The 13,751-nt window shown below is 38.9% G+C and overlaps 1 protein-coding gene across 2 annotated transcripts in view; it reads left to right on the top strand.

The window, feature by feature from the left end:
- Positions 1–564: 564 nt before the first annotated feature.
- The window catches only part of stap2a (signal transducing adaptor family member 2a), a 38,124-nt gene continuing 24,937 nt past the window's right edge, over positions 565–13,751 (top strand). The window contains exons 1-5 of one of the 2 annotated variants that reach the window (XM_022663649.2): positions 565–738; positions 6,765–6,836; positions 8,352–8,471; positions 10,047–10,103; positions 13,002–13,150. In XM_022663649.2, coding sequence (XP_022519370.1) covers positions 637–738; positions 6,765–6,836; positions 8,352–8,471; positions 10,047–10,103; positions 13,002–13,150 — 500 coding nt within the window. In that variant the 5' untranslated portion in view covers positions 565–636. The remainder of the gene's footprint in view (positions 739–6,764; positions 6,837–8,351; positions 8,472–10,046; positions 10,104–13,001; positions 13,151–13,751) is intronic. The other variant, XM_022663650.2, reaches the window with a different exon arrangement.

The raw sequence follows: 13,751 nt of genomic DNA, 5'->3' as shown, positions 1-13,751 counted from the left end.
GGAGGGGGGGGGCTGCGCTCAACGCAACGCAACCCAGTATGCACCGCGGCATGCGGCGGCTCTCTCCATTGAAATGAATGGGATGCGTCGGGGCTTAAGTGCCAGTGGACGCGTACCGTCAGACTCTCTCTCTCTCTCTCTCTCTCTCTCTCTCTCTTGGGATGCGGGGCCTATTTAAAGTCTAGCCTAGGGGCCGATCATAATCCACCACTGGTTCCAGTATTTCTCTCAGTGGTAGAGCTGATCCTGGAACAGGCTGTTTGCTGGTGATGCCCTGAGGCTGCGCAGTGCCCTCTCTCTCTGAGCGACAGCACGCGCCGCACTATTGTCTGCCTGACTCGCGCTTTACTTAGCCTTATTTCATTACAGACCCGGATTCAGACAGGCCTCGCCTCCTGCCCTGAGGGGATTGGCTACTGGTGGATTCTCTCACGCGGTCTGCCCAATAAGAGCAGCAGGTCTGAAAACACGCGCCAATCCCAGTGCGGGGTAGTAAAGAAGGCGGGGTTTGACGTAAAACGGGCGGGAAATGAAGACAACAGCACCACCCCCCGGCCTGAGGAAGGCGTGGCGCCGATTTTCGCCTAGTGTCAGAGCCGCAGTCCGGCAGTGGAGACCCACCGAGCGACCCGGCTCATGGCGACCGCCCCGGTGAAGCCGCGACCCGGCGGGACACGAGCCCAGCTGCCGCCCTGCTACTACGAGGGATACCTTGAGAAACGGGGCCCGAAGGAGAAGGTAAGCCCGCTCACCTCGCACACCGCCTCCCTTCCACATGCCTGTGTGTGTCTGGGGTGTGTTTGTGTGGATGGTGTGTGTGTGTGTGTGTGTTTGTGTTTGTGTGGATGGTGTGTGTGTGTGTGTCTGGGGTGTGTTTGTGTGGATGGTGTGTGTGTGTGTGTGTGTGCGTGTGTTTGTGTGTGTGTGTTCGTGTTTGTGTGGATGGTGTGTGTGTGTGTGTGTGTGTGTGTGTGTTCGTGTTTGTGTGGATGGTGTGTGTGTGTTCGTGTTTGTGTGGATGGTGTGTGTGTGTGTCTGGGGTGTGTTTGTGTGGATGGTGTGTGTCTGTAGTGTGTGTGTGTGTGTCTCTCTGTCTGTGTGTCTTTGGTGTGTGTGAAGATGGTGTGGCGTGTGTGTGTGTGTGTGTGTGTGTGTGGATGGGCAAGGCGAGGGGAGTGTAATAGATGAAAAATCAGCTGCTGATTTTTTTAGCCATAAAGTACACCACTGTTTCCAGTCCTAATTCGCACTGTACCAGTCGAATCTTAAATACAGATCTCTGTGTAATACCAGGATAACTCAAAAATTCGTTTTAGAGATTCAACACATTTACTAGCAATGATATCAGATCTAAGCAATATAAATCCATTCTGACCAGCACCACATAAGGCTATGCTTACTGTAATTCTGATTAGCCATATGATAATTTACACTGAATTTACCTCTCTCTGGTAGTAACTGCTTAGCATTTCATACCTAATTTCTGAAAAGACTGTTTATGCTAGAAAAACTACAGTAAACGCAGTAAATTTGAGTTTACTAGCAAAAATAGAGTTAGGACAGGGTAGCGCGATATGGCATATAATTAGATAGATGTGCATAAAGTATAACCAAAGGATAACTGATGTCAGCCATACTTACAGTTCAAATACACAGTTATATAATAACTTAAATTTAGCTGTGCTGTAGATATGTAAACAGTGAATAGTGAATAAACTAATAGTGCAAAACAGGGTAGGACTTAAAAAATAATGTAAAAGCCATCAGCAAGAATGCCGGAATGAAAAAGTGTCACAGAGTCTTCAGTTTGCTGTGCTGAGGGACAAAAGACTTTCGGAGTCTGTCTGTGGAGCAGGACTGGGACAGCAGTCTGCCGCTGAATGAGCTCCTCTGCCTGGTGATGGTGCTGTGTAGAGGATGGTGAACATTGTCTATGATGTTCATGATGTGCTGGCTGAGGGCTCTCCTCTCTGCCAGTGGTGTTAAGGACTCCAGTTCTAATCCCAGCACAGAACCAGCTTTATAATTGGGAAACAATTATAGTTGGGGAAACAAAATCATGTTTCTTCTGCGCGTTCTGTTTCTTCTGAGCGTGCTTACTGGTGTGCATGTACACAGATGGGTTAAAAGCAGAAGTTAAATAAACAGTAAATTTGCAGTAGCCATTATTTTGAACAGGGGGGCCCAAATTTTAGTATGCCATGGTATAAATGCCCATATATTTCATATCTCTATAGGCATATTAAAAAGAAATATTACAACAAATAAAAAAATCTAAATTAAACATGTAAAATCTTAATTAAAAATCTACAATTAGGGATTAAGCCTATTTATAAATTATACCTTTTCTATTTAATGGAAAAAGTTGTGTAGTTGTGTAGACTATGATAAATCCCTGTCTGAGAAAACTGACCACATATTGTTCAGACTACTCCAAGAGTCTATTATATTCGTATTAGTGTAATTTGACAGTTACAACAATTCAGTAACTAAATTAGTTAAGGTCATTCATTTGGTATCAGACACAAATTCTGGTTTGGAGACCATTCTGAAACTTACTACATAATAAGGCATCCACAGTTACTATAAACCTGAAAAAAACATCTATAAAGCTGCTGCAGCATGTTTTAATTACTTTTCATTTTAGAAAGCTTTTTTGTGGAATGCTTCATTATGTATTTATAGATTTTCAAATGCTGTTTTAAATCAGTGACATATGCTTAACAAATAGCCTTCAGTGTACTTTAGTATCATATTTGGGAACTATGTGTAAGTAACTGGAAATTAAATTAAAAAAATGGAACTAAAGACAAAGCGCCTGGCTTGAATCACATCATGGGTGTCATGCCCATTGTGTGTCAGATAAAGGGGTGGAGCTTAGCCTCTTTGGGTAAATCTCTGTTGATGTAAATCATCCACATGGTAATTCATATTGCTTATATGAGAGTCACAGTTCGTAGAGCAGTGTAACAGCAGTTGGTGAGCTAGCTGACATTGTTGTGTACACGGACTGACGGCTCCAGAGATAATTTATTACAGGAGGAACCTTCTGGGAGAAGAATAGCTGGGTACCAAATGACACAGTGGGCGTGCAGAGCAAAGGGAGAGGGATGGGGGAGAGGAGAGGGGGATGTTAAACTGAATTTAGCATCTCCTGATTTATTTTCTACTTCTAGTACAACTACTTACAGTAATAACAATAATTTATTAACATCTATTTCTTTTAAATTAATTATATTAATAGCATACTTATTCTCTGATAAATAAAGTAATTATATTTGCTGAATCAGAATATAATTTGATAGTCCAATAATGCAACAAATTTAGCAACACCATAGCAATGAATATTTAACATTATTGCAACAACATGGAAAGCCCTGGCAACCTAGGCATGCACGAAATATTGTTTTAGCATCATTATCAAAATATGTCCATGTGCATGTGTTTTTTCTGTTTTCCACTAATCCCTTCATATGTGGTTATTATTCATTTCATGTCACTTTAGCTGCACAACCATTCAGCATTTCCTTCTGCATCGTTTGTATGAACAGTTCAGGTGGGTGGAGGAGGTGGATAGATACGAGGAGTATTTTCTTTTTAATACCAGTTAGTCTGTGATTGAATGCCACAGACCTTCTAATGGCTACTGAGAATGATTTGTGCCGTGACGCAGAAATGGTCTCAAACTGGTTTCATGAACATAATGAGTTCCTCTGTGCATTTTTGTGAGATATGGTAGAACTGGAAGTTGATAGCATAACATGAAACCTGTCAAGTTAACATAAACCAGAACCACAAATAAATGTTCCTCATATCTCCTGGAACCAATGCTATAAAGAATTAATCAAATCAAATCAAATGTATTTGTATAGCGCTTTTTACAAATGGTGTTGTCACAAAGCAGCTTTACAGAAACATGATTACAGGACAAAGAATCAGGCAAAACATTAAACATAGAAAATACAGAATACAGAACCCTCAGTGAGCACGGAGGCAAGGAAAAACTCCCTCAGACCTGGAGGAGGAGGAAGAAACCTTGGGAGGACCAAGACTCACATTTAAGTGGGGATCATCCTACCACTGGTCAAACAGCTTTTAAATTAAAATTAAAAAAATATTTTATACATCTACATAGGTTTTATATATTCAAGAGTATAGCAGTGCCACTAAAGACAGCAGTTAGAGTTCATGTAAGCTTGGATGTAATCTGTAGTGGAGAGTAAAACTGAAGATGAGCAGCTGATCTGTGGTGTGTGATGGATAAGAGCTTCCATTCAGAAACTTCCTAAAGTCCTGAAGTCTCCAGTTCAACTTCAACTCCCCAGCACATCCCATTCAAAAGTATTGGGTGGATCTCCATTATTCCAGAGAACAGACAGTTCCACTGCTCCAAAGCTTAATGTTTAGGCTCTTATGAAATCCATTTTTATCTTTTTGCAAATTCTGTTTTATTATATTTTTATTGTATTTTTCTTCAAACCCTGGATATTGTGTTATTACAGTTTAGAAAATAAATAATTAAACAAACATTTGCCAATTGCAACTTTTTAGCAAAAGGAAAAAACATACAGTGGTGTGAAAAAGAATTTGCCCCTCCACAGATTTCTTTAGATTATCAAACAAACTTTAATATCAGACAAAGATAATCTGAGTAAATATAAAAGGCCCTTTTTAAATGATAATTTTATTTTTTAAAGGAAAAAATATATCCAACAATTGCAATCAAACCTTACTGATAACTGGTAACAAGTCTTTCACATCTCTTTGGAGGAATTCTGTTCCACTCTTCCTTACAGAATTATTTTAATTCAGACACATTGGAGGATTTAAACATCCTGTTTAAGATCATCCACAGCATTTTAATCAGACTTTAATTTGGCCACTCCAAAACCTTAATTTAGTTTTTTTTAAGACATTCAAAGGTGAACTTATTTGTCTGCTTTGGATCATTTTCCTGCTGCAAAACCCAAGTATGAAGGAGGTGGAAGGAAAATCAGTCAGCAACGATTGAAACGTAAAGTGCTTGAATCAGTGCTTTCATTAGAAAGGTTGTGCGTAATTTTTTGGACATATCTATCACAGGGGTTATGAAGAAAGGGTTTGCTGAGCAGTGGGATATTTTTGGCACTGCTCCAGGGAGAATATGACCTCACTCCTGCTGCAGAATGGCACAATCTGATTTCACTTTTCTGTAACAGTGGGTTTCCTCACTCCTGAAATTCAGAGACTGAAGTGTCTCACACACACACAGCGGAGGTGTGTGGTGTGATTTATGGTGAGTGTTTAGCATCAGCTGGCTCATTAATATAATGTAATTGGGAGGAAATTTTTGGACAAAGAGGGACAGACGTAATATTGATATTTGGGGGGTTAGGGCAGCATGATGTTCAGGTGCAGAGGGGCTGTTTGTGTGTGTGTGATTAAAGGCAGGGGGGTGTGAATTGGAGGCAGCTGTGCTCTGGGAGTGTGTCTGCATGTGTGTGTGACAGCCCTTGGGGGATGTGAGCTGCCACTGAGCGCTGGATTTGGCGAGACTGTTGAAATTTAGGAAAAAAAGAGAGCAGAAGTCAGCCCTTTAGCCTCTCAAATGCGAGGCTGATTAACATTGCGTGTGTGTGTGTGTGTGTGTGTGTATGAGAGAGAGAGAGAAAGAGAGACAGTGAGTGTATGTGGGCGGGTGAGTGTGTCAGGGGGTTGACAGATGACAAAACAGTGGTGATGAAAGTAATGAAAGCTTTGTATGCAGGGTGTGTGTTGGGGTTCAATTTTATAAGAGTATTGCTAAAGAACTAGGGATCCACTAAATATCTAAATGTCTGACCCATGCTCTAGCCTTAATGTTGGAGAAATCTAGAAAACTAAGGTTACTGTCAATAGACGGAAGCACTTTACTCACCCAAATAAATCATTTTCAGGAGAGAAATCTGTGTAGATTAATATCCAGCACTGGTTTGACTTTAAAAGAAAGTTTTTTGTTTTTAAGAATTACAGTTTTGCTTACTTAGTTTAGCTTTTACTTACCCCTCTACCACCACCTAGTGGCGAGATCTGCCAAATTAGTAGGAAAACATGGCAACATCTCTGTACCTTACTAGAGTGGCATAGTGCGCCTTAATCTGGTGTAATCTGGTGTGTCCCTTGTATGAAAATAGACCAGAAAATATATTTTCATTGACAGTACGCCTTATAATCCGGTGCACCATATAGTGTACATTTGGTGTGTAGTTCCATATTATGGCAAGAACTACTCAACTAAGTTAAGAAAAAAAATACTTTAAGAAACGAAGGTCAGTCAATCTGAAAGATTTCAAGAACTTCTCCTTAAGTGCAGTCGCGAAGACCATCCAAACCGCCCCCATAAAGGAAGAGCAAGAGTTTCCTCTGTTGCACAGGATAGCTTAATTGAGTTACCAGCCTCAGAAACGACAAATTAACAGCCGCCAGATAAGAGCACCTAAATGCTATCATTAAGTTCCTACATGATTCCTTATGTGTTCCATCATAGTCTGGATGAATTCAGTTTTCATTTACTATGTAGGAAAAAAGATAAAATCACTTAATGAGAAGTTGTGTCCAACCCTTTGACTGGTACTTTCTGTGTTCACCATATTAACCTTGTAGCTCTTGTGATAAAATATAAGGACAAACTTTAAACATCAATCTGGCTGAGGTAAAAGGTGGGAAGTAGGAAAAATATGTACTAGATTTTTATAGAACATTTGTATTAAAGGCACCAAAAATGGCTTTTTTCTCTTTTTCTGCAGGTATCGCGGCGTCTCTGGACGTGTTTGTGTGGAAATACTTTATATTTCTTCAACAGCGCCAAGGACACACATGTAAGCATTAAAGTGAATTTGGATGAGAGACTATCAAAACTTTCTGTTTTGTGTTTAGTTTGTAAAGTTTTATAAACACAATCACATGGATAATGAAAAGAAAATATCTAAACAGAGCAAGATGTTCAGTTTTTATGTAATTGTAGCTTAATTTTTAGTGGTGTCAATTGATAGTGTAATTACGCTAATCACAACAATATTCTGTAATCAATTGTAATTAAACACACTTGTTTTTTTTTAAGAAGCAAGTTTTTGTAGTGTATATATAAATTTATATGTAAATAAAAGAATGAATGTTACAAATGTAAAATGCAATTATATTTAAATTAGTGGTGTCAATTAAAATACTTGTATAAACTTGTATTTTTGAAGTGAGATAAAACCAACATGGAACACTGGAATAAAGAATGCATGACAAATTTATTGTAAACATCTCAGGTTGGTTGTAAGGATTTCTGAATTATAACTTAATTGGTATGGAATATGCTCACATTGGGGGGATGAGCATTTAAATGGCTCGAGGGAAACATTTAACAAACAGTATTCAGTAATGTGTACTTAAAGCTTAAAGAATCAGAGTGTGTGCTGTGTTGGACCTTTATTTCATTTATTTTACTGTAAGTAACGCCATAAATGTGCTTTGGTGCTGAAATAGCTTATGTATGAACTAATAAATAAGTATGAGGAATACTGCCGGAGCAAGTCTAAGTGATCTATCTGCTCCATGTGCTTTGTGTTTCTCATGCCCCTAAGCCCACTATCTGGGTCAGAGCTGGAAGTCTGAACTGAGATTGACTCTGGGCATTACTATTGGACACTGCACACACAGGGGATGTCTCCTCTGGCATTGTGTTGTCCGTGTTGGAATTTTTTTGTCATTCAGCCAGAAAAATAATTAGGGCATTAGGCGGGGGTGGGGCAGATTACGGTGGAAGTTGGGGTCAAACTTGGTGCAAATCAACTTGCATGAAAAATAATGACGTGTTCTGATTCCAAACTAATTGTGTGCGTTAATGACAGTCCTATTAATTTTACAATTTACAGAACTAATTTGCATAACTGAGATTAGAATAAAGAATGTAACCAATATATCAGTATCTGCTAGGACTGCATTTTTTTGCCTATATTATCCTAGACATTTTTTTGACTTATTCAGTTAATCCATCAGATAATTTTTAAAGATTATTAATTATCGTAAAACAATTTTACCATAATAATGAAAAAAATATTTTCCTGGAAAGAAAAATCTAGCCCAGCCCTCAATTGATATGTGATTGATATGAGCCACAGAAATACTGATCTGTCCATCTTTATTTTGATCTTTATATTTTTAAACAACAGAAACCAATTCTGAGTCCTCCTGGTTCTGTGTTCAGCCCTCTGAATACATGCAGAAGAAAAACACAGTTACAGTTTTAGTGTACTAGATTTTAGTGTACTTGTGTGCTCTGGTCCAGTTGCGTTAATGTGTGTGTGTGTGTGTGTGTGTGTGTGCGCGTCTCTTCCCTATGACAGTATGTGGAGAAGCTGGACTTGAGTGGTTTTGTCTCTTTGATTGACGACTGCAGTCGAGACAGGAATCTGGAAGCAGCCAGAGTGAACCTGCGCATGAAAGACGGCGAGATCAAACTGACTGTGAGCAAAATTCAGCATCATTCTGCACCAGTCACAGAACAGTTTGTTCAGCTGCTTGATTCATCTCCCTGTAAACTAATTCACTTGGTACAGTTGGGATAAGTGGTGTGTATTAGAAGAAATTTAGTGAATGATACAGGGCTTATACAGGGATTTAATTCTTTGTGATTATATTGTGATACAAGGGGATACAGTGGAGAAAATAATAATTTGATCCCCTACTGATTTTGTTCATCACATTACAAATTCATGAATATTCTATATTTCTTATGGTATGTTTATTTTAACAGAGAGAAAGAATGGCAAACTCCAGACAAATAAACATCAGTAAATATTGTAAAATAAATTGGATTTGATTAAGTAATTAAGCTATCCCCTACACACCAGCAAGAAAAAAAAAATAAACCTCTTGACCACCATGGGCAGAACCAAAGAGCTGTTAAAAGACATCAGGGACAAGATTGTACACCTGCACAAGACTGGAATGGGAAAAAGACCATTGCTAACAAAATAATTAGAAAATGAAGAAACACAGGATAACTCTCACTCTCGCCCTCGCTCCATGCAAGCTCTAATTTTGTGTTGTAAGGATGATTCTGAGGTTAATGATCTCAAGGGATCTGGAAAACCATTCGTAACACACTTCACCATAATAGAATGAGATCCCATAAATCCCCTCTGCTCAAGGAGGCTTATGTGAAATTTGCCAGTGTACACCTGAATAATTCAGAAAAGACTTAGGGGAATGTGATGTGGTAAGATAAGACCAAAGTTGAGCTTCTTGGCATCAACTCAACTTGCCATCACCATCTGTCAAACACTGAGATGAAAATATTCCCGACAAGAATCAGCACACCCCACCCCTCTATCCCAACAAGAATCAGCACACCCTACCCCCTGACTTTGAGTTTTAACACACAGTGTGTCAAATGTGACAGAGGATTTTTTTTTCTGCTGCTCGAATTTTAGCTCATACTGGCACATAAAACAGGGAAACAAACGAAACACTATATAACAGATACTATCAGTTACTGGAAAATGAGCTGGCACTGAATTTAAAGGTCATATAAGTTTACGGGAGTATTGTCTGGTTTACTACCTTGTTTGCTTCAATGTCATAAGTTGTAAATTGGTAATGCAAGGCAGTAAAAGAGCAGAGTCAGAGTCCACATTTGTAGTTTGTGATTAAATTGTTGAGGTAAAATGAATCAAGAATGCGGAGTGTGTGGAGGTTTATGATTTATGTCATTTATGTTATTTATTGTAATTTTTGCCATGTTAGGATGCTATTTCCGTTATTTCCAAAACTGATAGGGCTGCTAGAACATCACCAGTACATTGAATTATGGGTGAACTGACTGAAACTGGTATCATTACAAAGCACCAGTGCTGAATAGTTTCCTAAGGCCTCTACTCCTACTGCTCCTGCTCCTACATGCAGCACTGTTGAGTAAGTGAATTTAGTAAAAGTAGAGAAGTGTGTTCTGAAGCCTGAAGGCTTTAAGTGTGCCTATGTAGCAACTAATCAATTACAATAACCAGTTTTTCCTCTTTTTTTTTTTTTTTTTTCCTCAGGCTCCTAACTTGGAGGCACGGGAGCTGTGGAAAGGATTTCTCTACTCTGTAGTCGATGTGAGTACAGTGTTGCTATTACACTTATACAGTGCCTTTTTGCCACTTATGATGCTTACATTTACATTCTACACACACTCAACACACACCATAAGAAGTGGCAGCCAGTCGTGCACAGCATACTCTTAACCGGAAAGACCGTCCACCTGGAAGACTGCATTGGACACAGGAATTTCCTCCAAGTCCAAAAAAGAGGAAACTCACGCAGACAACATTAAAACTCCATCCAGATAGGGCCATGAACCCAGGACCCCAGCGCTGGAAGCAGCGCTGTTTTCACCACTAAGCCACAAATTTTAATTTGAGTTTACCATAGCGTACAATTCAAATATATCATACTTTATATTTTGCACCAGTTAGCTATTACATTAACCCACGTCCTGGCTTCTACTGTCACTGTCCATCTCATCAGCTCCACTGACACTTTGTAGTTCTACAATTGCAGAGGGTAGTCTTCAAATACTATATTAAACAATAAGCCAATTGGCAGTGTAAATATTATGGCAAATTGGTGACTGGTAAATATCAGTGTTTTTTTAAATATTAGTTAAATATCAAATAGAAATACATAATATTGTCATTTAATATGTGTAAATGCAAAAGCGTACCTACTTATGACTATTCTATTTTATTTGTACTTTGTTCAATGTTATTTATTGTGTTTTTAAAGGCAGAACACACTTTCAGCTAAACAGAATGGGAGTTTTTCCCAAAACTACATAAAGGACACACTCCTCAGCCTGTAAATGCTACTTTACATTTTTTTTGCATTTTTAAGTGCAAGACATATATCAGCTTTTTATCTTGTATCTGTGTTTCTATAAAAGTGTCTTTATCAGGCTTTGTAGTTCCAGTCTGTGGATATGCAAATTTGTATGCTTCTGTATCTTTTGTTTTTGTTCTTACGGCAGCATATAATAATTAATTCAGAAGCTCAGTAAGCCAGTCTCTCCTGAAAAAATCATATAAATCAGAGAATTGTTGGCTGTGTTGCATTTAGGCTTTGTGTTGAAGATCGAGGTCAGATGGTGTATTTTTCTAAGCACCCTTAGCTTAGCAGAACAATAGAAGCCATAAATCATAAACTCTTAATCCTGTTAATGCATTGTTCTGTATGTTAATGCTTCGGGAATGTTCTATTCCTTCTGGCATGTCTCGGTTTACAGCGTTAGTTGATTTCGGAGTTTGTTGGGTGATTGTGGTGATGATTGTTGAAGAATTTACACTTTAAACCATCTGAATGGAGGTTTATTTCCTGCTAATCCAAACATTTTATACAAATGACTAAGTACAATTGAAGTACAATTACTTTAGAGAAAAAGTGCTTGATTATGGAGATGTAGGGAAAATAGGACACAAATCGCACTCAGTGTTAAATTGAATCCATACCCATCAGCTGCCACAGCTCTAGTGCTTCTGCTGGCTACAATGTGTAGCTCCACTCATCCCCAGATTTTAGTTTTAATGACAAAACAGCCCCATTTTTATCTCATAAAGCTGTCACAATATGAATAAAATAAATAATAGCAATTATTTTGTTCATTTTGTTAACAATTAAAAGTTAATTATTTAAATTGAATGGAATAAAATGCATTATAATGATAATTACATTACATTACAAATGATAATACTAACTTAATATTTTTTTTAATGGCATAAAATGATCTTAAAATAATAGAAATGTCATTATTGTAACAGGCCTGCAGACTGCAGGATTTTTAACAATTAGGCAAAACAGCTTAGTTACAACATTGTGGTAAAATACAAGGGGAATGGCCACTGACTGTAGAAAAGCATGGACAGCACAGCGTCTCTCAGACATGATCTAGCACGGGACAAGAGGTTAAAGTGCAGGATGTCAGCTTTAATTTGATGGTGTATGTGCTAAATCTCAGCCAGCTGTTAAACTAAAGCCGCCAGTCGCACTTAAACTTCACAGCCAGGGGCTGAAACAGTAATGATCACTGAGGAAGTACTGAGAGATCCTAAAATTCAGCTTAACTGAATCAACTGAACCAGAAATCCGTCTCTGGGCAAATACCGCAGTAGTATGGGTACAAAACAGATTATTTTGGTGATTCCTGTATTTACTGTAACTGTAGATTACCTAAACAATTAATAGAAAATAGAAAATACTTTTCCACTGTATGAAGGTCTGGTATCTCAGAGTCCAGTAGAGAAGTGGGCGGAGTATCTGGTCATGGTGAACGTAAGACATGTGTTGTGTACAGTAGTAAAGTTGTAAGTGGTATTAGTGAATATATTAACTCTGTATTGTACAGAAGTGGGCGGAGCTTCTAGACATGGTGAACATAAGGTTTGAGTTGTGTACAGTAAAGTTGTAAGTGATATTAGTGAATATAGTAACTCTGTATTGTAGTAGAGAAGTGGGCGGAGTATCTGGTCATGGTGAACATAAGGTTTGTGTTGTGTACAGTAGTAAAGTTGTAAGTGGTATTAGTGAATATAGTAACTCTGTGTTGTAGAGAAGTGGGTGGAGCTTCTGGTCATGGTGAACGTAAGACATGTGTTGTGTACAGTAGTAAAGTTGTAAGTGGTATTAGTGAATATAGTAACTCTGTATTGTACAGAAGTGGGCGGAGCTTCTGGACATGGTGAAGATAAGGCTTGTGCTCTTACCCTTTACACACTGAAATTCCTCCTAGTTCACTGACTTGTTTAATGATATTATATCTGTTATCTGATGTAACAAAACTGGCAGACATGTGACGGGGATTCCTTAACACTGGGTAAGAATTGTAACCTCTTTAAGGAAACACACATGTTTTTTTAAGTCAAAAGTACACAGAATTGTAACCACCAAATATTTTTGAGATGGTGTGTTCATATTTTTGATCGATGTTGTAAATGAGTAATCAGTAATTGATCGTCCCTCAGCTGGCGGTGCCCACCACTCTGACACTGCTGCCCGGGCAGCTCCACATGCTGAAGGAGGTGGTGGAGAAAGAGAGGCAGAGAAGAAAACGCTCGCTGTCCAGAGCCCCCTCCTCCCCCCTCTCCCTGCCACTAGTTGGGGAGATACCTGCGTGAGTATAGTGTTTGTGTGTGTGTGTGTGTGTGTGTGTGTGTGTGTGTGTGTGGTTATTGGACAGCAGAATGTAAACTGATCATGGAGTGTTACCTCAGGGGACAGTTTTGCAATGCTTTCAATGCTGTCTTAAAGCATTTTTTCAGAATAGTGATTGCAGCTGATCTGTGGTGGGCGATGGAGAAGAGCTGACTTTATAATTTTTTATTAATCTGGCTGGACAGGGGACAGGAGAACCTGAGGGTCCAACATCCATCAGTATCTGGTCAGACAGGTGGGCAGTCAGTAACTCAGGACGGCAGAGAGATGTAATTAGTTTTGACTGGATTTATAGAGAACAGAAAATAAAATATTATCAGAGTGTGGTTAATGACTCCGGCAGATATGAATAAAACAGCCTAACTAAAGGCTGAGAGCCGTCCACAAACCTGACTGACTGAGTGCAGTGGGTGAAAAACAGCACCAGCATTCAATTTACCACAATTTCCTATGTCCAGGAAGCCCTGGATCTGCAGCCATATCTAAAGGGAATAACATTAATTACCAAAAGCTAAACTAAACAAGTGTGTGTTTGTGTGTGTTTGTGTGTGTGTGTGTGT

The sequence above is a fragment of the Astyanax mexicanus genome, chromosome 4 (assembly GCF_023375975.1).
Source record: "Astyanax mexicanus isolate ESR-SI-001 chromosome 4, AstMex3_surface, whole genome shotgun sequence".
Classification (NCBI taxonomy): domain Eukaryota; kingdom Metazoa; phylum Chordata; class Actinopteri; order Characiformes; family Acestrorhamphidae; genus Astyanax; species Astyanax mexicanus.
Note: the sequence above shows the minus strand (reverse complement) of the source record. Positions and strands in the feature narration are given on the sequence as shown.